Below are 24,549 nucleotides of genomic sequence, written 5' to 3' on the forward strand. Positions count from 1 at the left end.
GCACGCAGAATTCTAAACTTCATGTTTTCACATGAAGAGTTAAACTGATGCCAGTCAAGGGCCCTGCACCTCTTGGGATTAGGAACTCACTCCAGCAGAGGCAAGCAGATCCAGTTGCAGGTCCAGATGCAGGTCAGGCCAGGGCCGGTTGCTGCAGAGTTATCTGTGCAGTTGCAGAGAGGCTTCTGGAGCTTGTTGTGTCCCTGTAACTGACAATGGGAGTTTAGCCAGTTGACCCTTGGAGTCAGTCTGGTCGGCCAGTGTTAAAGGAAATGGTCCTTTTATTTCAAGCAGCAAGGCAGGCCTCTGAAGAACAAGGTAGGTCGCAGGTACCAGGGCAGTCCTCTGAAGAACAAGGCAGGCCTCAAGCAACAGGGTAGCCCTCTTAGAAACAAGACAATCCTCAAACAGCAGGGCAGCCCTCTGAGTCCCTGTTTCTTCTTCTTTAGTCTTCTGCATGTCCATGAATGTATTGAAGAGTGGGTTTGAGGCTCTGATTTTTATACCTGGTACACGCGTTGAAGTGGAGGAAGCTTTTAGAATAGCCCTCCCCCACACCCCAACAAACAGATGATCCTGGAATTTCCTTCCTCCCTGCCCAGACTCCAAGGGGTCTCTGGGATAATAGACTGGTGGCAAGTTTTTGTGAGTGTGCTGGAGGCAGCCTTTGAAATGTAAGTTGGGCAGGGAATAGCTCTGTCCCTCCCAGCATGGCAGCATGGCCCTGCCCCAGCTGTACCTATTTCATATTGTTCACAATTTTGGCCCAGTATTAATTCCTGATGAGGGCCAGGCAGATGGAAAATCCTAGAAGGCGTCAGAAAGTTTAGGGCAGGAAAATATCAAGTTTCTAGACGTGCAGTTTCAAAATTGTAACTTAAAATCCGACTTTACCATTAAAAGGGATTTTAAATTACAATTCAATTCAGTCCAAACATGACATTTCTAGCTACTTCTAGTCAAACGTTAACACTTATTAAATGTATACACAAATAACAACAAAGATTGTGGCTGTGTGAAGATGGTGCGCACTTCCAAGAGTGAGCTAACATATAGATACAAAGTCCATGGAAATAGTCTATGTTGCAGGAAGGAGTGTCCAAGTGGTTTGGCACCCAGCCACAGGGTGCATGAGATGTCACCTTGAAAAGGCCACATTCGATTTATAAGAAGAAGAAAAACCACGGCACATCGCAGATACGTAGAAATTTCAATGTATTCCTCTGTAGTGTCTCAGGAAACACATCACCCGACCCAGTAATACACAATGGGCATGGTGTCATAAGGCCAATACCAATCTCATATTTGGAGAAAAACAACAGCCGACACGTGTTTCGTCAGAATTGACTTTTTCAAGGCTCCAACTCATGGAAGTATCAAGTTGTATTGTTAAGTTCCAATGGCCAGTGATGATTTGCACCACTAACAGCTTGAACGAACACTCGCTGCTCTTCTGCCTAGGCTTATCATGGTCTTCAGATACTCTCTATAGTTCTTACTATGTAACCTCCAAATCATCTTTGGCCATTGGAACTTAACAATACAACTGGGTCGGGTTATGTGTTTCCTGAGACACTACAGAGGAATACATTGAAATTTCTATGTATCTGCGATGTGCTGTGGTTTTTCTTCTACTTATTAAATGTAGTATGGTAACCCAATGTTATCCTATGTGAGAGGTAGGCCTTACAGTAATGATAAACAAATATAGGTGTTTTTCACAGCCTGGGTATGTAAAGCTTAAAAACATATGTCCTACTTTTTAAATACTATGCCCCCTACCCTGTGGACTGTTTAGGGCTTACTCTAGGGGTGACATACATGTATTAAAAAAGGAAGGTTTAGGCCTGGCAAAAGGTTGAATTGACAGTTTTAAACTGCATCACAGGCTGCAGTGGCCAGCCTGAGACAAGTTTTAAAAGCCTCCTTTTAGTGGGTGGCACAATGAGTGCTGCTGACTAGTAGATTTGTTTACATGCCCCGTATACCCACGGTGCCATATACAAGGGATTTAAAAGAAAATGAAATGTACCAATTGCATCATGTTTTAGGGGGAGAGCACAAGCATTTTAGCACTGGTTAGCAGCGTTAAAGTGCACTGAGTCCTAAAAGTCTACAAAATGTGTTAAGAAAACAGGGGAGGTGAAGGCAAAACATTTGGGCATGATCTTGTAGGAAGGGCCTGGTCCAACAAAAAAACAAGATGTAACAAGTTGTATTCTGTACTTCTAATATTGCTTCCTGTAGTATGATTTGTGTTTATTGCTTTATCAATTATCTTGCTGACCCATTTCTGGAAAGGCGAGGCTGGACAGAGAAGCAACCATGCATTTTCTCATTCAGGGTTCTTGGCGGTCTGTGGTCACTTTCACTTTCTCTTAGTGCTCTGGGCAACCATTGTGCAGGTACAAGCGTTGAACTTGTTGTTACAGTTACAACTGTGAAAAGACGGTTTTAAGTAGTTTTAGCTATAGTAAATCACATAGATTTATGGGATGTATCTTTCCACCCCTATGCACCACCTGCTTGTGCCTCCTTCCCCTCTCCCTTAAACAACTTCCACTAATGGGCAAAGTGTTGGGTTTTGGTTAGAGCTACATTGTCTAGTCTTTGATTTGTTAGGACTTGTTTGTCTTGTTGTCTTGTTGGACCCTCTGTACTGTTATTTTGCTCCCTGCCTCTGCCCTGCTCTGTTCTGCTCCCTTTTGTCCTGCCCTTGACCTCTCACAAATATCCCCTTTTCATCTAACTCGCTCTTTTGTTTGTAACTCCTCAGCCTAACAGGGCCTAAAGGTTTTCCATCCCTTCACACCCCTACTTGTGAGCTCCAGGTCCAGGAAGATAAAATACTCTCCCTAACTTGGGCTCAACAACTCCCAATAGCTCATCTTTAAGGAAAGTGAAAGTCTGAGTCCATTACCTGCTCTGCCACAGCTTGTGACTGCATGGTGCGAAGAGAAAACATGACCCAGGAGGGGTCCTTGCTATCCTAGTGTACCCCATAACCCATTTAGGCACTAACATAAGGTGTGGTGTTATAGAAAAAATAACCACTCATGCAATTTGAAAAGGTGAACCTGGTAAGGGAAAAATCCCCCCTGCTCCAAGCTCAAGAGCTTTTGAAGATGACAAAATAATGTAAATAGTTTGTCATCATCAATTCTGCTATTTGTGACAATTTCATGCTCTCCCCAAGTGTTATTTATTAATACTTGTCACTAATGAGCATGACTCATAAAGAGTGATATACCCCTTCAGTCAAACATGCATAAATGAAGATAAAAATATACACCCACTCTCCCTGGACCAGTGGAACTTCAACTAATGGAAGAAAAGTGCCAGAAAAATCTTGTTTTTTTCTCATCCGTAATTATAAAGCATATGGACCCTTAGCACAAACTGGGCATCTAATGGAATACTTAAGTCTAGTAAGTAAAAGAGATGAGTTACATTGTTACTGTTACAGGAAAAATCATGGGCATTGGAAATAGATGCAAAGGGTTTACAAGGACTTCCCACCCAGCATTACATTTGGTGTCCATGTCCCTGCACCAGGTGCTCAGTCAGTTAGTGTACATCGAGTAAACAACCATATTTTATTTTTAAAAGGGGTGAGTGGAAGAGTGGTGTCAGTGTCCTGCTGCATGCCTCAGTTTATGACATAGTGCACTCTGTGTCTGAGGTGTGGTGATTAGTAACGTGATAATGTGGTTATGTAAGAAGTGTCTCATCATTATGCTATCGCACCTATGTTTAGTATTCTATAAAGTACCGGGAACAATGACTGTCTAATTGTTTCCACTTCTAACTGCTGAAGATCTATTGTGGCCGAATGTTCTTGTTTTCGCTGCTATGCTTATAGTGATGAAAAGTACAATCCCCAAGCCCCAGGAATGAGAACCAGTGTCCTGAGCTTTGGGATACATTAAGACATAGCTCCTTTGGTCATCAAGGGGATCTCATTCGATAAAGTTGCATTGGAGCGAAAATTGTCCTGTTCATATACAGAAAGTTGACAGGTTGTGTATCCTTATAATCCTGAAAGGTTAGCCCCATATTTTAGCAATAATGCAGTTTTTCTATGTGGAGGCATAGGTTGATCAGTAAGATTACTTTTGACTCCACTTTACCTTGTCATTTAAGATCCGAGTATGTGCAAAGAGTGCCGAATGTGTTCCACTGATTCAAATTTGTCTCCCACCCTAACGTTTTTCATTTATGGTCTGGGTTAAATCATTTTCACAGTGGCCTTTTTCCAGAAAATGTAACAACAATTGAGTAGAAGGATTTCCATGTCTGATGTTAATTGTGTGGTCAGTGATGGTTATTTTTATTTTGTAAGTTGTCTTGCCAATCTCATTGAGTTTACATGGGCTCTCCAGTAAGAATACAATGGAATCACCGTTACAATTAGTGTGCACTCTTCCCCTTTGCACCCACACGCCTCCTAAATGAAAAATAACTAGTGACTTTGGGTAGGATCCATTGTGTGGACTGAGTTGATCCTTCTCTGTTTTCAGGTGGTCTTGTTTAGACCAAGTGGTCCTTGAGACTTGTGCTTGGTTTCAAAGTAAATAGTGGTCTTTGATAGTGTTGGCTACTCACATTTAAAATAATTATATTGTTTATTTATACACTTCATGATTCTACTAGAGACTGTTCAGTAGCTTGTAATCATGTTTGTCTGGTTCCTTGATGTATGATCATAGAGAGTTTCCCTATTGATGTTTATAGTTCTTTTTCTGCTCCTGAGTAGCAATCTGTGTAGGTAATTCCTTTGACTAATTTCTTTGTCAAGACCTTAACTTGTTCCTCATCTCCGTATCTCATCTCAATCAATCAATCAATCAGGATTTATAAAGCGTGGCCAATCACCTGATAGGGTATCCAGGTGCTTGGAGGTCCCAGAAGCTCATTTGAACAGCCAGGACTTGAGGGCCATTTGGAATTCTGGAAGTGAGATAATGGTTTGGAGGTGCTTGCGGAGGCTGTTCTGTGTTTTTGCTGCAATTGGAGAGAAGGAGTGTCCTCGGCTTCAGTAGATGTGGGAAATATGGGCAAGTGAAAGGGAGGCAGAGCTTAGTCTTCTCGACGGTTGGTGGAAGATCAAGTGTTGATTAATGGAAGCGGGTCCTTGGTTGTGTGGAGAGCCTTGTGCGCGTGGGTCAGCAGCTTGATCTATCATCTCATCTTTACGGAGAGCTGGTGGAGTTGCCTGAAGTGGGGTGTGATGTGGATTCATCAGGTAAGGCCAAGGATGAGTCTGACTGCAGCGTTCTGTATGGTCTGAAGTTTCTGTCTGTCGGAAGTGTGTGGCAGTTCCTACAGAGAGGACGTTGCTGTAGTCCAGTCGGCTGGTGTTGAGGGCCTGTGTCACGGTGTGTCTCATGTGCAGGGGTAGCCACTTTAAGATCTTACATAGCATGCGCAAAGTAGGAAAGCAGGCAGAGGAGATGGCGTTCATCTGTGATTTCATGCTGAGCTTGTTGTCAACGATGATTCTGAGATTTCTGGCGCGGTCGGAGGGAGTGGGTGGGGGGTCCTAGGTCTGATGGCCACCAGGAGTCTTTCCATGTGTTTCTGCTATTGCCAAAGATCAGTACTTCGGTCTTGTCTGTGTTCAGCTGCAGGCAGTTGTTGTTCATTTAAGCAAGCACTGCTCGTCATGCATCAGTGGACGTTGGTTCTGGTGGTGGAAGAGTCGTCAGTGAGTGAGAGGATGAGTTGGGTGTCATCTGCGTAGGAAATTGTGAGACCATGGAATCTGATGAAGTTAGCAAGCAGGGTCATATCTGCGTTGAAGAGTGTGGGGCTGATGGATGAGACCTGGGGGACACCTCTGGGTTCGGAGGTGAAAGGTGGGAGGTGGATCCTCTGGGTTTTTCCTGTGAGGAAGGAGGTGACCCATCTGACGGTGTCCCCTTGGATGCCAATGTGGTGGAGTCTTTCGATCAGCATGTGGTGGGATACGGTGTCGAAGGCTGCCGAGAGGTCACGGAGGATCAAAGATGCTGTTTCTCCTCAGTCGAGGGAGAGTTCAGTTGTCATCAGTGGCTGCGATCAGGGCTGATTTGGTGCTGTGATTGCTGCAGAAGCCGAATTGGGAGGCGTCAAGTAGCGGTTCTGCTCCAGGTATGTCATGAGTTTCTTGTTGATGATCTTTTCTGGTACCTTTGCTGGGCATGGGAGCAAGAAGAATGGTAGTTTTTCGGTTGGCTGGGGTTGGTGGAGGGTTTTTATGAGTAGTAGTCTGACTTTGTTTCCAGGTGTCAGGAAATGTTGCGATGGTGATAGAGGTGTTGAGCAGGGCAATGAGTTCCTAGACGACCCTTTGGTTTCCAAGGTTGAATATGTAGAGTGGACATGGGTCTGGAGGTGTTCCCGAGTGGATGGATTTCACAGTGGAGGTGATGTCCTGGGTGGAGAGGATGTTCCAGGTGGTCAGTGTGTGGTTTATGTTGGTTACGGTGGTGGCGTATCTATTGAGGAAGTGTGTGTGTGTTGGTTGGGGGGTTGAAGTTTCTTTATATCGTTGCAGTCTTGTCATGGAATAAGTGGGCGAGGTTGTCCCACAGCTCCAGTGAAGGTTTGATGTTGTTTTTGCTGGCAGCCCGGTTGGAGAATTCCTTAACGATGCATTAGTATCTCCTGATATTAATGCAATTCCTTTTGCTCTCAGTATATTGTGACAGGGGCACGTTTTTATGCATATCTCCAGGATGTTAACTATTAAGGCATATTGATTAGTTTGTCTGGCGGTTTATTGCCTTTTACCGATTAGCTTACGATCCTCTGCTTTTTTTTAAGTAAGTCTAGAAATGCGATTTCATGTCTGTTAGTTCATAACGTAGGTATGGGTCTTTCTTTGTTAATCCAGTCTATAAACTGAGTTTCTTGTTCCTCGTTTTCCCTTCAAATTACCAGTATGTCATTTTTATTATTGTGTTAATGAATCATGGATTATTGAGAGATCAGAGACAGGAGGGTTTTATGACGGTGCAGGAGTGGACACAATCCAAACAATGTAAGGCGTATTGAGTATTAATTCACGGGGTGTTGCACAGGCAGACCTGCACGCGCAGAGCACGTTAAAAGGAAAAAAAGCGATTAAAAAGAAACAATTTATCTGATTCTCTGGAGTGCCAAATAGTTACACCTTCTGTTCATATATGGTGTACCGAAACATGACAGCCTAACTTCACAAGTATTTTTGCAATCTTGGAGCTGAGGACATGGCCACCATAAAAGACTATGTGACCTCCGTGTCCTCTCCTTTCCTCGTGTGAAACGTCAGGACAATTACCTTTTTCTTAAACAATGCCTATTTAAAGTTTCAACCTAACTACATGACTGGTGAATTCATCGATATAGCTATTATTTTAAAGCTTGCAATGCTTCTGAGAAGGCCTCCTCCCACGGGGTGGCCAAACACCTATCAGAAATTGGTGGACAGAGCATCTCACAAAAATCGTCACTGCTCTTCTTTGCCACATTGTGTGCTATACACTGATAATTCTAAAACCTGCATTGTTTATTGCTGCTTCCTTTGCTTCTCTCCCTTAGAAAATTCCAACTATCAATATGCATTACTTGCAGTATCATGCCACATGAACTCAGTGGCAGAGGTTTGGCACGTGGTCAGCTGTCGCTATAATACTATACACCATGTTAACTAAACACACACCACAAAATCAGTACACGGTAGAGAGACAGCACCCACTAAAGAACACTTCACCCATTCCTCCTCTTTTTTTAATCTTTCATCAAACAGGACACACCATACAGAACCTTGACACCGCCTGCACACAATATGACATCAAAGCCATCTAGTTTACACATTGCTGCCAACTCAATTCCACTTTCTCCTACGACACCACATATACCTTATAGGCACTCAGATAAAACTAGCTAAAACTTGCTACTCAGTCGCAGAGGTGTATCCCTGGCTATAAATTCTGTTGACACATTGTACAGGCAAAGCGGTGGATAACCAACTCAATGAAAAAGTCAAATCCCTTTGGCGCACCGGTAGTACACATAATACATTACAAAGATCCTTATGTGGATCATTTTACTTTCACATTAGTCAACACAAACCATTATTGAACTAGACTGTGAACAAGCAAATCACAGCTAACCACAAATATACACCTAGGACTCAACAAAAAGCATAGCCATAAGATAAAGGTGCCAAGATCAAGAAATTAAATTGGGACAGTGCAATACTAGGAGTATATGGTGCTGTACAAATTTTGATGTCACAACACAGTGCTGGAGTAGCCATTTAGTCGCAACCAAAGGAAGAAAAAAAAGCACCTCTGCTCGAGGAGAGGAAAGAAAAATTACAGATTTTGATGAGTGTGCACATTTTCTCACAACTGGTATATAGAGGTGGGGCCCAATTGTAATGTACTCTTTTCCAGAGACATGATAAAAGGACTGAGTTATTTGTCTCCTGTTTGTGGTGGGGCATCCATGAAGGGCTGCATTATAGCATTTACCCATGGGGCTACTAAACGTGCTCATTGTGACTCCTTCGCTGGACGCACTTCCAGACAGTACGTGGGAACATGGGAAAGGAGAGGAAACCCCTTGTCACTCTTGTCTCAGAGAAGACAGTTAGCATTTCAGCCTGCATACGTGAGTTTATTTACCCATATACCCCTCAGTCATACGTGATGATAGCATTTAACCATGTGCATACATACTGAAAAATATAAAACTGGAGGAATCAGTTGTAAAACAGTTCCAGAACTTTCAAACTCCGTGTTGACGGTTTAAGGCCGGAGAGGTAATGGGGAGCTTAAACCTGTATACAAGGTATTACATCAGCAAAGAGGTTACTCGGGGTACTGCTATTGTGATTTATTTTCTGCCTATAAAATAGTGAGCTCTGAATTATTTTGTAAGGTACTCTAATTCTAAGTAGAAATGGTGGGTTAGTAGTCTCCTGCACCCACAGACTGCCATATGCTAGTCAAATAGATTTGTCCAACTGTTCAGCATGGGGAAAATGTATTGGTCAATGTACTGCAGTTGCCACAAACAGAATATGTATTCAGTTCCTGGTCTTGCATTACATCTCTGTCCTCCACATTCTGTATAAACAAATGCCTAGGAGGTTACTAACAGAATTTACTACTTGGATGCACACGGCCAAAAGATTGAGATTGAGAAGCCTTGTTTCTAGATCTGAAAAATGAATTAATGTACATTTTTTGGGATAAAAGGAGAGAATTATCAGAGCTGCCCCCCAGTGTCATGGGGACCTTTTCTGATGCTGAATTGAAAAGGAAATGGCTTTTTATGATATCTAAAATAGGTTTCAAATTCAGGTAGAACCTTCCAAAGTAAGTTACTCCCTCCATATAAGGTTTGTAGAGATCTATTTCACCACTTTGTGAATGCTGGAACCAGCTGCCAGCAAAGCACTCAGTGATTCACTTAACCATTTACTAAAATTTCGTTTAAGAATTAAAACCTTACTTCTCATCTTTTAAATGCTCTTTCTCTGACTCCGTTATTTTCTCCTCCATCCCTTCAGGTTTCGAAAACACCATGAGACCTTTCTAAGGGGCTATGCTGTGCTCCATAAAAGTAACCTACCAAATAAATGAAAATAAATACAAAAAATCCACTTTGTGAAAAGTACAGATTGCAGCACAACCTTAAAGGGCTTAGCCAGTCTTGAAGAAACATTCCTGGAAATAAATGGAATTTAAAAATACAGGTGGGACGCACAGTCTGTAAAAGAGTGGCACATTTTCTTGGAGTAATGCTTTTAGAAATCAAAATAATTCTCTAGGGCATCTTTTAGAACAGTTACATTTATTTACACTAAAAGTGGATGTGAACATTTTCTTTAAACAGAGATCGTCCACACCTTGAACTATGTTAGCTGCTACGAAAGCAAGAGGAGCCTGTCCAATTGCACAAGAACAAAAAGATGCCACTGTAGAGTGTGGTAGCCAAGAAATATATGTAGACATATGTGAGCTGCGCACACGGCCATTGTCTTCGGTACTCGAAGATTTCTAAATGAAGGTTGAAAATACAATCATCCGAACCGTAGGAGAGCCATCCCTTGTCATGCTAAAAGGCTGAGCCTGTGAAATTTCTCTTATCAGTGAGAGGGTAAAATCGGGCCACATGCCTTTCAATTGAGACAGCTACCCTCTCTACAAGATGACTCACTGGAACAATGCAACTGACTGCTGGTCAACCCCCCGCCCCACTCAAAAACAAATGTATTTGTATTTATTCTCTTTATAGCACAAACACAAATTAATAAGGTATAAAAGTGGTTTGCAAAAAAATCATAATGTACGATGATCAACTATTTATCATGAAGCATTTAACACAAGTAGGGCAGAATCATTTAAGGGCGTACAAATAATATGTATGTGAATATCTAAAGGTACCTGGCTATAAAAGAAACCTCCGAAGAGTACAGCGTGTCACCTTGGAAACCAAGTAATTCAGATTTCATAAAGCTGCAAAGCAAGCCTTCTCTGCCCACCCCCCCATACACTCTGGAATTCTCTCCCTACATTTAAATGTCCACAGTCACTAATCCAGTTTTGCAAGTTGTATCACGAATACGCGGACCATCACTCTAGAACTATTAATGTGATCTAAGATGCGCATAACGGCATTAACGGTTTAGTTTGCAGCACAACTAAGACTGCAGACAAGTCTACCTCTCGGCTGTCTGCCTCTCTTTGACTCACGAGCGCCCTTCTTCCCCTTTCTTTCTCTTTGACTATTTGTAATGGGTGGCAAGCACCTCAAGTTTTTATAACAGCTCAATGGTACCCGTGTGGCTGAGTATTCTTTAGAAAAATGCAAAAATGAAGAAAGAACTAGATGAAAATGAATTCATGCAGCAGCCATGAGATCATGTAGGTATCGCCATCCTCCTAAAGTATCTTGGGGCCTCATGTACTACAAATGCTTACTGTAAAAGTGATTGCAATTTGCACACCGACTTTTACCAAACGCATTTGTATTTTACAACCAGACCTATGTATCTGTTGGCAAGTTCGCCAAAGTACAAAATCGTGGGGGGTTGTAATTCGATATTCCATATAAATATTAATGAGGTATGCACAAATTGCGACCTACGGTTGGCTACAATCAGAGGCATTGTGGCCTGCTGGGGTCAGAAAACCGCCTGTTTGCTTTTCAGTGAAACGTTTTCTAATACATCACGTTTCCCTAAATGGAAAACTTAATGTGTTTAAAAAGAAAAAAATAAATGTTTTACAAACATGTTTTATTACTAATTAGTGGTCCAGTAGACCACTGAGTACTCCTAAAAAACAATATTTTTTTTAACATTCACAAACAAGAAGGGGTTCTTTGGGGACCCTTTCTGTTGGAAAGTGAATTATTGGTAAGGGCGGGTAAGTACCTACACTTAGCAATAGGCCACTAATCTCCACTAGGTCCAGTTAAGTCTCAGTAAATTAATCCCAGCTCAACCCTTGGTAGCTTGGCAACGAGCAGTTAGGTTTAACTTAGGAGACAAGTGTGTAAAGCATTTAAAAATCGTAAAACAGTAAATAAGTAAAACACAAAGCAAAATAAAAATCCAGCTCCAATTTATAAAAATAGATTATATTTTTTATCTTTAAAATTACACCAAAAGGACAAAAATCCAATAAAGGAACAATAGATATGAATTTTTAAAGATTTAGCGCTTTTTAGTGCATATAAAATAAACGCGCCAATCTGGACAGGTCGCACCCGACCGGCGCAAAGTCAAAACTTGAGGCCAACTGTGGTGGAGCCCAGCATGGGTACAGTGAGCGGGAAGCCTTGGTCAAAGTTTTACCATCTGACTTAATCTTTTTTTCAGGATGATTTTCTTCACTTCAGTCGCAATTTGGATCCGACCACTGTGTAGTCCTCGTCGGATACGCGTCACAGGAGACGTCGGTGAAGAATTCTGCCTTTGGACTTAGATCAGTTTTTGTGATGTCCAGGCCAAACTTGAAATTGAATCCAAACCTCTCTCGAGCCCTCCTCGAACACGCTGCACGGGAAGCCTCGGTCAACTTTTTACATTCGGACTTAAAAACTTTTTTGGAACTTTTTCTCTCAGACATCTGTGGACTCTCCAAAGCAAGCCGATTTCAAGTCAACATCATCGATTTGCATTTCAACAAGCCCCCAGTGGATTCCTGGAAGTCTGGGGCTCTGGAGCTTTTCAGCAGGATGAACCTGCATAGTCAGGCCAGGTCGGGGTCTTCGTAAGCCGGCTTGACTCACGACGTTGGGTTGGTCCACTTATGGAGATTTTTTTCAAAAGTTCTCCAAACTTCTGGATCTTCTTCCGTAAGGTCTTTGAAGGTCCTTTAGGAGTCCACAATTCACCCCAAGGTTCCAGAAGCTCTGAGTTGCTCCTTGAGGTATAGGACTCCAACTCCTAGAATGCACCTGGCTCAAATCTAAAAATGAACATTAGTCAGCTGGCAAATTCTTAAGGGCTTGATGTGGGTGACTCTGGTCAGCTATTTTCTACCTGTAGGAAACAGAGGATCCCTTCTTGAAGCAGTTGAAGACCCGCAAAGTCCTTTTAGTGGTGAAGCCCAAGTGTGCATCTGGTGTAGTCCTTCACAGTGCAGTGTCCAGGTGCAAGTCAGAGGCTCAGCAGGGCAGTCCTTCTTCTTTGTCTTGTTCCTTCTAGGGATCTGAGGTGGGGTGCAGCTGTGCCACTTTTATCCTTGCTCTTGGGATTGGACAGCAGGGGGGAGCCTCTGTCCAATCACATGCAGGCCACCACACTCTTGAATGACAACTTCCAGGGAAGTGTGGCAAAAATCAATATCATAGAGCAACATTCTCCAAAAATCCAAATTGCAGAAATAAAATCTCAGAGTTTAGGTCTGGCTGATCCCACCCACTGGTGTGGGTAAGTTTCCCTTAACACACCCCTTTCCAGCCCTCTCCTAATCTAATCGGGGCACCTGGCTGTCTGGTTTTGTAAGAATTGGGGGAGATCCACTTGCTGGACCAAATGCCCTTCGCTCCTTTGAAGTAAAGTTTGGCTGCTCTCCCCCCCACCCCCCATCCTGTTTAACCATCTGCTGAGGCAGTTCTCCTCCCCCAGGCACTTCCTTTGTGTTCAGCCCAGGCCACATCACACCTCATCAAGGCAGCCTGGCTAGGATGCCAGAGTCTGGCTAATCAGAGAAAGGTACTACTGGTGCGGAAGTTGGCAACTTTCTGGTAGGGTTCTAAAGCTCTTTACCCGAGTTAGTTATATTAAATTCAACAAAGGCAAGTTGTTGGCTTTATTATAGCAATAGGTTTGATACCAAACTTGCCATATTTAGCTCCTTTTGAGACTTTATTAATTAAAAATAGTCTCCCTATTTTAGCTGGTGGGCCCATTCACTACAATTGTGGAAATCAGATTTAGTTATTTTTTTCCCTCACTAGGGCTTATAAAATATATTTTATGAAGTCACTGCACCCAGCCCTTGGGGCACTTAGGGCACACCTTAGGGGTGACACATATGTACAAATGAGGTAGTGTAAGACTTTAGAAGTACTTTTAATTCCAAAGTAGAATTTGGGGTTAACTTTAACTTAAAAGCAGCCAGGAAGGCAGGCCTCCCGTTAAAATGCACTGGACACCTCAGCAGTGCACATATGGGTGCATTATCTATGCCCAAGTTCCTAGACCTACATGCCCTACCATATACTAGGGACTTATAGGTAGGTTGATACAGCCAATAATAAGTAGCCTAGTTTGCAAAATCCATTTTACAGAGAGCACTGGCCCTGGGACTGATTAGCAGTACACAGGGCACAGCCAAGACTCAGTAACCACCAGTATCTGTCCAAACTGTTTGGGGATGACCAGGGCAAAAAGGATGACTTTCCTACACTTTCCCATTTGTAAATAGGTTACCACCTCCTTTGAGGTGGTGGTAAAATATTAATGTTTTGTGACCAGATTTTAGTTGCAAGACATTAATTCATACCATTAGGAATAACTATTTGGAAGGGCAGCCCTTATCATGCCTCTTCCAAATACAGAGTCATAATGATTTCCCAAACCCATTTAATGATTCAGAAATCTTTTTGCAAATCGCTAAATGGGCTTTGTATATTTTTAAAGAGGTTTTAGTGTTTGCAAACCCTCTAGTTACCTAATCAGAGTGCAAATGCTAAAACCCTTAGTACATGAGGCCCAGCTTTTCTTAATTAATGGCTGTATCTGAGCAATACCTCTCCTCTCTCACTCTGTGGCCATCTTCCTGATCACTTGTTTGTCCGATGCCACTGCCACTCATCGTCACTTCCTTACTGTACTGTCACTGTCTGTCTCTCCCATAGCCACCCCATTTTTCTCTTATTTATTTCCATGACATTTCACTTTTACTCTCACTGCTGTCTTCTCACCATATTTGCCATCTTTTTTCTGTGTACCAATCCCCCTGTAACAGTCCTTCTTTATCAGTCAGGTCTTTCATTGGCTACCTCTTCTTTCACCTTCTATCTTTGCAGCTTCATCCTTCTACAAACCTCAATACTTTTTGAGTCTGACTTTTCATGGAATGATCAGAGCATTTCTTAACAGTGACAGGTGCCTTAAAAAAAAAACGAAAGACAGAATTGGCCTGGCATGTCACTGACTAATTCAGTCTCTGTACTATAGTCCATTAAGATTCACTGGAAAAGTAAGATCTCCTCAAAGTGTTCTCCCTTGTGGTACTCTGCAGACGCCTGATATTTCAGACAAGAAAGCAGACGCTCTTGCTGCATCCCGTTTACCTCCTCTCCGTCCTAGACCGAACTCAACCCACCCTTACTTGACTTACAGAAAACGAGATTTTAATGTTTTGTTTTTTCGGAAGTTATTAGGACACTTTGGTAAACGGCTGGATGCTTTGAAATCTGGGATGTTTGATCACCCTGAGGGAGCAGCATGAGAGAACCTGACCCAGAGACAGTAACCTAGAAGCTACCAGGCTAGTCGCAGCGGGGTAACCAGACCCCAATGGTAGTTGGAAAGCAGAAAAGGATAAAGGCAGTGCTAGTAGGGGCTGCCCTTCGACAGATGACTTGGCGAGAGAGTTGGAGCATATCTCCTGTTCATCTTCTTTATTTATTTTGTGTGTGCACTGCTACCCAACAGGCCTCTTGGCATTGAAGAGAAAAGTCAACCAAAGAATAAATGGCCTCAGCAAAGAAGAGCAGAAGAGAGCTATTAGAAAAGGAAGGTTTTGAGTGTTTGGCTGAAAGCATAGATTGATGGAACAAGCATCAGAAGCTATTGGCTCGCATGGAATTCAGTTAGTGGTTGTGGGGGCATAGAACACCCTTTGCGCAGGAGACCAGCTAAACATTTGTGGGCCAATGATAGGACAGCAAATGAATAGCTGGGAAAACATGACTGGGAGCATGTGGCAAGAACCCCAAAATCGGGCACAATATTTGACTGTTCCTCGTAGAAAATTAAAGAGAGGAGATTGGGATAGGCGAGTATGGAAAAAAGAAAGATGGATGGGCCGCGTATAGTGGGGATTGATGCCGGTATTCATTGGTCACTGGGAGTTCCCTAAATACTTGGTAGTCTGCATTAGCGGCATAAGGATAACAACTTGGGGTGCTGTTTTTTAGGGCCCTTTTCACCCCCCACCCTCCTCCCCCATGAGCACACTCTGTGCTTAAATTGCTCAGAATGTGAGGAATGGATATATTAAACGATTTTCCTAAAAGAGCGCATCAGGCGATAATTACCACCCTGTCCGCAAATCTTGATTTTTTTTTTTTTGTTTTGTTTTTCCTTCAGATACATCACCTACCCGCTTTGGTCCCCTCTTTGTTTGCTTTCCCTTCCTATGGCTTTGAAAGGGGGAGTGCAGCACACTTAATACTCTGGGAGTAGGGGCGTTTAAAATGGTGCCTCTTTATTCAATGTCAAACAGGAATAACTTGTTTCACGTTCTTCAAATTCAGTTTAAAGAATTGCAAAAAGTGGCTAATACTGTCACTTTAACATCTAACAATGACTTTAATGAGTGTTGACACTGGTTCACCTGGCATTAATTTTATATTTCTCCTAATTGGGCAGTTCTCCGATTTTACTACCTTTTAAATTACATCTGAGTATTGTATATTGATGTAATGTTTTTCACTGTTCTATCTATCATCACTGGTGCTACAAGCACTTTTTCTTTTGTGCCGGCTCTGAGGGATCCATAACTCAGGTTGAGAGTAATTGAACGTTTTCAGGAAAGCTGTGAAACCCTAATTTACGGTTAAAAGCAGGGAAGGAATTTTCAGATAATGGTGTATTGTAAAATGATGTAGTATAATCTCTATTTTGCAAGGCAGCTAAATTGTACTTTGCCAATGACACATTTCTTTGACATTTATTAAATTGGATAATTTTAAGATTTTCTCTTATTAAATACATATAAAACAAGTGCAGTAAAATTACTGAATCATTTAAAAATAGCTTTTTTTCTTCCTTAGGTAATAGAGTTCAGTGAGCTGGATAAAACAAAAGTCTCCTTCTTGCGTCAAGTTCTTTACAAGCTGTTGATGGAAGCCGAGGCTGAAGAACTTTCTCGAATCTTTGCAAGGCAAGTTATCAGTAAAAGTTGATATTTGTAATTGTAAAAGTGGACACTTCATGTCAGTATTACCACCAAAATAGCGCTGCAAGAAAAACAGATTACCTTTTGTATTTGTTAGAAGTGATGAGTGGGCAGGCATCAACACTTTTACCTTTGGTAGTAATGGAAATTAGTCTTTCCTCTTCTGCATATCTCCAAAACACTTGTGTTCATACAGCCATTATTTGTCATTTAATGGAACTCAAAGGAGCATCTGGAAATATTCTTCTTGTAGTGTGTTCAGATGACTTTCTGATTCCCCCCATATGAGGGGATTAGTTCTACCATGCACATCAACTATAATCAGTTTGCTTTGTTGCACCCCCATTCTCTTGGTGGCTTGCAGTTGTGCAAAGGGAGAGCCAGTTTACCGAGGAGCTCAAGGATGTTAATGCCGAGGTCTGGATGACATTAATAATCTACTGCTCCATATCATACTCCGCACCAATAGGCTTTCACCATTGCCTGGCCCACAGCTGTCCATCTAGACACAACTATAATAACCACCCAAACTTTCTATTATTTCTCTTCAGTCCACATCATACTTAAGCACAGCAACAGAAGACCGCACAGCTCTGGCCATCATGCATAAGATCCAGACGCTTCTCATCTAGGCCTTACTACCATCCAGACGCCCTCCAGCCCTATAGTGGAATATGCTGTGTCCATAAACACACTTCAATATTACATAAGGGGTTATGAAATGCTATAAAAGTGCAACTGCAGAACAATTCACTTCCTGCACACATTGCATTCTAAAATGTTTCTATTCATAATGGCTGTGTATACTGTTTCCCAAGAAGATGCCATTTCTATTAGCACGTGTGTTTCATTTCTTACAGGCATTTAAAGCATCTTGCAGGCATTATAATCTTAGTATTTGTGACTCTGTGGCTGCCATTGTGCCTCACAATGGCAATGAACCCCCTTCTTCACGTCTAGGCTTAAATTTGAATTCCCCGCAAGTGCTCACTTAATGAGCTACTACTCCGTGATTGTTACATAGTACTTACTACACACTCCTCAGCCTGTGAAGGATGCTCGACCCACGAACACCAGGAAGGCCGTTTGCTGAGTTGGTAGAATGTTGTAGGCTGCTGTCAACATTTGCTGCAGGAAGAACTGTTTTCCAGAAACAACAAATTCCAAAACCTGACACACTGACAATAACCAAAATAAATATTACAAGACGGGTTACCTGTCAGCTGGTGTACTGGCGCTGAAACTGATCCTGGTTAGGCAAGTGTTAACACAGAAGTGTTGATGCTTTGCATAAATGAACCAAGGTGTCTGGCATCCTGTATCAGTCAAACATGTAGGTTTGCAGCTTGGGTTTGTGTATTCCACAACTCAGAATCAACTAACATTTGGCCTCTTTTTACATTGACAGTAGCATTCTCGATGAAGAGGCTTTGAGTAATAATACAGTTATTGCTACTATATTTATTGAGAGAGAAGCGCACACGAAGGAACTATATATATCTACAAATATGTATATGTTTGTGTGTATTGTTTTCACATAGACTTTAATGAAGGTTACGGTTCTCTAATAAGATCATAGCCTAACCTAGATTATTAGAAACTTTAAAAATGGACTGACTACACTCATAGCCAAGCTCCACGCTCTACATAGGGTGTACAGGACGTGGTCCATAGATGGCAGTGGACCCCACTCATGCTCAGTATATAGTGCATATACTGTAAGTGGGGCTTTGTCTTCTGCCCTCCCTGTCAGTGCTTCATTACTATTGTAGAGAACCAAAAACCTTTATTTAATACACTTTAATTTCCTTTCAGTTTCCTGTGTTTTGTGGTGATTTACTTTATCCAATGCCTGCATGATCCCGGGCGCATGCCCTGCACCCAGTATCCTAGACTGAAATGCCTCGTCTGTAGCCAGGCCCTGCACATACTTGCACTACAAGCCTTCATCTCTGTTTTCCTGGCAACAATGGAGCACAAAGTATCTGTTAGCCACTATATGTAGCTGTGACCAGTCGGTACAGCCCATTACTTTTCACTATTTCTATTTGATAGTTGAACAGCTGTTTAAAATGGCCTGTTAGTTTCCCGTGCACGTTTATATGATTAATTGAGTTTTCCTGTAACAGTGCTGAAAATAATTTTCCTATTGGGGATCAAATGGATAATTCAGCATCAGAACTTATATGCATTCTTACTTGTAGCATTATTTGTTTTCTTCTATATAGGGGTTGACTTCACTGTTGTCTCTTTTCTGTACCTGAACCTGTGTCCAGTTTCTGCAAGTTTGTTTATTGTCCTGTTAAGTACCTGGTAATTTGCTAGAAAGTGCAGAATGTTGCTCCTCCTGCAACTCAAAATATTATAGTCCCCACCTATCCATCTATCTAAACAAATATAGGGCAGGTAATAACCCAAAAAGGACAATATATCTCATACATGCTAAAATGGTATGTCCCATTGTTTTTCACTAAGTGTAGCTGTCACACATGCAGTAAATGACGGCAGAACCCTAGAATATCTTATGGTTTTCAGCACATTTCTTTAGGCTCTATTAATGTATTCATTTATTTTTAGCTTCTGTCTACAAACGTCTTAACTGTTTGTTTGAGTGCTGCTGTGACCAGTAATCAGTAAATGTCCACAACATTTTGAGGATGGATAACAGTGGGCCATTGACTTTAAAAGTTCTTTTGCTGCATACACAGTCAGTACAGAGGCTTGGAAGTGGGACCGGGACACCCACATTTTTTTTAATGCAGCGAAAGGCAGCTTAAAAGCAATATTAAATGAGCAGGCAGAGCCAATCATTTTATTATTCACTCCTCCTGCAAGGACTGCCTCATAATGCTCTTCACGGGCTAATTTGCTTATTTTTGGATTGTTTGGTTTGGTGGTGCCCTAGGCTAGACAGGGACACGACCAATATGTTTTATTAGTGTTGGCGGGCTGCAAAGAATGCAGCAGTCTTTCAGATTATTTTCAAGTAACACTGTTTCCGGAAGTCAATAGAATGTGACCCCAGGACATTTTAAAAGAATATATGACTTCACCACACATTGCCTTTACCATGCAAGATAAGTAAATTTAAGGCAAGCCAAGCCATCAGCAGTTTATTTGCAAATGTTGCAGTGATATCAGTGACATCCTAGCAGATGTCATGAGTGATGTAATATGTGGGGTAATTAGCAGTACATGACAAGGCTGATAGTTATACCTACATTTAGGGTACAGCTTATAGTTAGTTACTTGAGACAACTACAACTGGTGAATTTCAGTCATTTTGTATGCTTGAAATCACGTGTTTTAACTGACATCTTTACCTAACTGTAACGTTTTTTCTGTGAATTTCTGTGGTGTTTTTTAACATAAAGTAATATGTTATTACCTTATGTAAATCCAGCCCCCCTCCTGAAGGCTAATCGCAGTGGTGTGTTGGCTGCAGGGCCTGCGGCCAGCCAGAGTCCAGCAGAAACCACCCCCTGCTCACCAAATCCACCCGCCAGCAGCCAACCCCACACAGCTATGGACAATGCATGGTGTGGATTTGGCTGCAGAACCTGGCCTGTGGCCAGGCCCTGCAACCAACCACTAGGAAGCAACCACCCACATGGCATGCACTGCCTCCTGACATGAGCAGGTCCTGGCTGTACTCAGGTAGGCTTCACCAAGGAGAACCACAACACCAAAACATTAAAAGTGACCCTAATGTAATCTTTCTGCAAAAATCACCAATATTTTTATCCTTGTTTGCATTTCAGTAATTCACACAATGCAGTGTTTAATAACAGTAATTATTATAAAGATTTTTAGTAAACTTATCATAATAAAATAAACCCTTCTGCAAGCCTTTTTTTAACATAGTTTTTATTATATTATTGTGGGCTGAATAATGTAAAGAGAAAGACTCAAAGTTGTATTTTTTTAAATAAAATCAACATGTCTTGGAGTCTTCCGTTTAAAAAATGTTGGCCCACAAAATGCAGTCATAAAAACAACCACAAGAGGGCCCTGCACTCCTGTTGAAGAGCATATAACTCCAGTTAGGAGTCATTTATTACAAATATGTCTAGTTCTCCTGGGATCATGATTTTAATGACCCAAGAGACTTACTTTTTTTCCTAATTTTACTGGGGAGCTCCTTCACTTCCTATAGCCCCCCCAATAACATTAAAGAAATGCTTGGTGGTGCACCACCCTATTCTAGGGGGCACAACCAATTTTGAAATATAATAAACAACGTCCTAGCAGAGCATTATGCGGGGCTCCATGCTATAGTAGTGAATACATGAGTGTCTCCTTATTTACTTTGGTGTCCCGGTGCCCACCCATTATACTCTTTAAAAAAAAAATATATATATATATATATATATTTATTTATTTACAACCACAGGGACCCAAACCGCTGGGGTCTGTTTTATAAAATAGGGGGTGAGGGGGACACAACCCCCCTCCCTGACCTTCCTAGGGCCCCGGGATCCCACCCACCAGGCCTATTTAATAAATTAAACAGCTCTTTCCCCAAGCCTTTACAGCCCCAGGGACCCCATCCCCCAGGGCCTGATGCCCATCTATGGCACAAACAAACCACTAGTTGCAGGCTGCGGGGGAAGCCCAAAGACCATTGAGACCCCAGCCGGCTCCCGACATGCTCCCATCCTGGGTGTATCAGAGCCAACTTTGCTCCCGCCCAGAGGGAGCAGCTTTTTCTCCTTGCTTCCTCCGGGTGAGAGCAGTCAGGGTTTTCCTGCCTGCATGAGCATGGGCAGGGATCCATTTATTTTGTATTTAATTTCCTTTCAGTCCCTGCTCTAAAGACCGTTAATGCCTGAGAAATCCTCACCAGAGAGATGTTTACCACTTTCTCAGGTATTCATGGCAGATGGACAGAAAGAACACACTGCCAGGCTGCTCATATTAACAATGTGAATCCCTGGTGACTTCCTGCAGCTTTTGTCACCAATTGCTGTAATGGACACTGGGCTATATGCAGGATGCATATGGTGATTGTCAGTCTACTTGAACGTAGGCAGCACAAATAGCTGGGGCAGCTGCACTGTATGTAGGAACTACTTTGTTACCCTTCCACCAAAGATTGTTGTAATTACAAAGATAAACATATGTGAAATGTTGTGGTCTGATCCAAATCTTGATGGAAGGTCCATTGAGTCAATGGCTCATGGGGATTCACTCAAATGAGCCAGCGACTGAAGGTGGCTGGCACAAAGCACCCTTTCTGTGTGTCTTATCTTGTGTTAACAAGGAGGTTTTGATTTCTTTTATCTAAAGCTGCCTTTAGTCAAGCCTAAAACGGTAATATGCATAGGTTTTTAATATTTTTATGAGTATACTGTTAAACTGTACTTCTAAAACCCCGGCAGGCATCTAAATGTGAGCGCAAATGTATTGGTTTAATAAATGTGGAAATAAATGTATTGCACCCTCGTTTTTTTCTCCGAACATAAAATTAATTTCGAGACCTACTGACACAATGTTGTCATATATACATTCATGGGTAAGTAAAAACAATAGATGTTTATTATAGTATATGTGTTGAATAAGTTATGTGGTAAGAGTTAGAATGTAGAACATTGGGGAGATATAAAGGTTGATGTTATGGAATGTTGGGAGGAGAAGATTTACTGAATGGCACTGGAAGCGTTGCTGGTGGACCTTATTATCGACGATTCATGTAAAAAGATCCTAATTTCACAAAATCTCTAGAGTAGGGAGTCTCTTTAACAAATTAGCGATGAGCTGGTGTTAATAAAGAAGGGCTCACCACAACTACTACACCTCACGTTCAAGTTGGAGTTAGAACGGACAGAATTTAATGGAAGAAAGTACTCTGCAGGTATTCTGGAGAATCATGTGTTGCGTGGTTTATGCGCTCGTTAATTGAAGCATTTACTGCATATTTTCTGACGATTTAATTTGCAAGAAAATGGTGCTGTTTCCGTTCATCAAAAGAGGCCACGCGAGCTTTAGAACTGCCAATTCCCGCGCGTGAGGATTGCAAGCCAAGTTCTGTGTGCTTGCGGTCAAGCACAGACATCATTATTAGAAGAGTGGAATATTTCCCATAGAAAGAAACATGCACCACAATGTTGTGGATGCTGATGGTACGAGGTCCATTTCCTACAGAAATGGGTGTAATACAGCGCATAGGTGGCCATTTTGGATCATTGGGATGACCCTTATGTATTTTCACAGTATTCATGATTTTCACAATACACTGTGATGCGCACACCACAAATGTAAGCATTTCAAAATTAGTATGTTTATATTAAACAGTGATGCACACACCTTAAACCTTGAAGCAAATATTCTTTGAATTTCAGGATCTGTAAGATTGGAACGTACATGTTCATCAGGTTACATGTGTCTCACAGAAACGTTGATGAACACACACCTTGAAGCAAACGTCATATGTGTGTATCACACAAAACGATGATGCACACACCTTGTTCATTGTTATTCTAAAAAGATGCAAGAAAGATTATTAGCTTGAAGGAGTCCTACATTACAGGGTTTCATTGACATAGCTAAAAATTCAAGAAATGTTGGCTGCTACCAGTGGGTCTCAATATTTTATGTTGATTGGTCCTAAATCAGCTTCCTATCATATGAAACTGTCAACTGCATCTAAAGATTTCACCACATTTATCACATCATTTGGTGCTTATAGATATGTGACTACCATTTAGCCTTGCATCTGCTGCCAGTGTTTTTTAAAACATTCATGGATATTCTGTGTAAAGATTTAAAAGGTGTTCTAAAATGTCAAAATTATATTTTATACATGATGAAACTGTTAGTGAACATAATGCAATATTGAATGCGGTTCAGGAAATTCTTTGAAACAAAGGATGACTGTAAGTAAATCAAAATGAAATTTTGAATGCACATAAATTGAGTATTTAGGGCACAATGTGTCCTCTGAAGGTATAAAACTAAAGGAAAACTTAATTAAAGCTTTTTGAGAAGCACTCTATCCAAAAAATAAAGTTACCTTAAAATCAGTTCTTGGTTTAAGTGAATATTATTAATGGTTTATCATGCGTTATGCTATCTCGGTTGAGCCACTTGGAAAATTGTTAAAGTTTGAGTGGGTTTGGAACAAGAAAAAGCATTTGAGGAAATCAAAAATGCAATATTAAAGGCACCTGTTTTACAACCAGATAATCCAAAAGGAAATAATATAATAACTGTGCGAGTGTGACAGGCATTGGAGCACTTTTTAGTCAAATAGTGTCAGGAAAAGAGTATTCAGTGGTGTTTATTTCAAGAAAGCTCAGAAGTGCAGAATGTTTTTAGCATGATTTAAAGAGAAACTATAGCATGTGTATGGGCTGTTGAGAAATTGAAAACGTATTTGTAGGGAAGTGAATTTGAACTTGTAACTGATCACAACCCTTTAGTTTACACGAAGGATGGTTGTGGAAGAGGTAATGCTAAGCACCATCGAGACTTGTGAGATTCATTTCTAAGTTACATGAGTACAATTTTAAAGTTAAATGTATGGCAGGAGGTTTGAACAGGCGAGCTGACTGCCTATCTAGATTATCTCTAAAAGAAGAGAACGGTTTGGAGTTAAATGACTTAAAAAATGGCTTTCAGCAAGTGTAGATGAAGTTGAGTGGTGTGAAGGAACAATATCTGAAGAGGAATGGGTGAAAGTTTCTAATGATATTGTTACACAACAAGTTATGAAATATGTAACAGAAGGGTGAGCACCAATCAGGAATTTAGATGCACCTATTAAAAATGATCGCAAGTGGCTGATGAATGAACTATTAAAAGAGGTATGATTTGTTTGTACCATATGAGTTAAGAAGGAAGTTGATTGATTTATCCCACAAAGGACATCCAGAAACTACTGTCACAAAGAAATTATTGGTGGACAGGATTAAATGCTGATGTACACATG

General features: G+C 41.4%; 1 protein-coding gene across 3 annotated transcripts in view; it reads left to right on the forward strand.

Moving 5' to 3' along the window:
* The window catches only part of NOM1 (nucleolar protein with MIF4G domain 1), a 231,761-nt gene that overhangs the window by 202,383 nt on the left and 4,829 nt on the right, over positions 1-24,549 (forward strand). For all 3 annotated transcript variants that reach the window (XM_069211147.1, XM_069211149.1, XM_069211148.1), the window contains one exon: positions 16,495-16,604. In XM_069211147.1, coding sequence (XP_069067248.1) covers positions 16,495-16,604 — 110 coding nt within the window. The remainder of the gene's footprint in view (positions 1-16,494; positions 16,605-24,549) is intronic.

The sequence above is a fragment of the Pleurodeles waltl genome, chromosome 10 (genome assembly GCF_031143425.1).
Source record: "Pleurodeles waltl isolate 20211129_DDA chromosome 10, aPleWal1.hap1.20221129, whole genome shotgun sequence".
In the NCBI taxonomy this organism is placed as follows: domain Eukaryota; kingdom Metazoa; phylum Chordata; class Amphibia; order Caudata; family Salamandridae; genus Pleurodeles; species Pleurodeles waltl.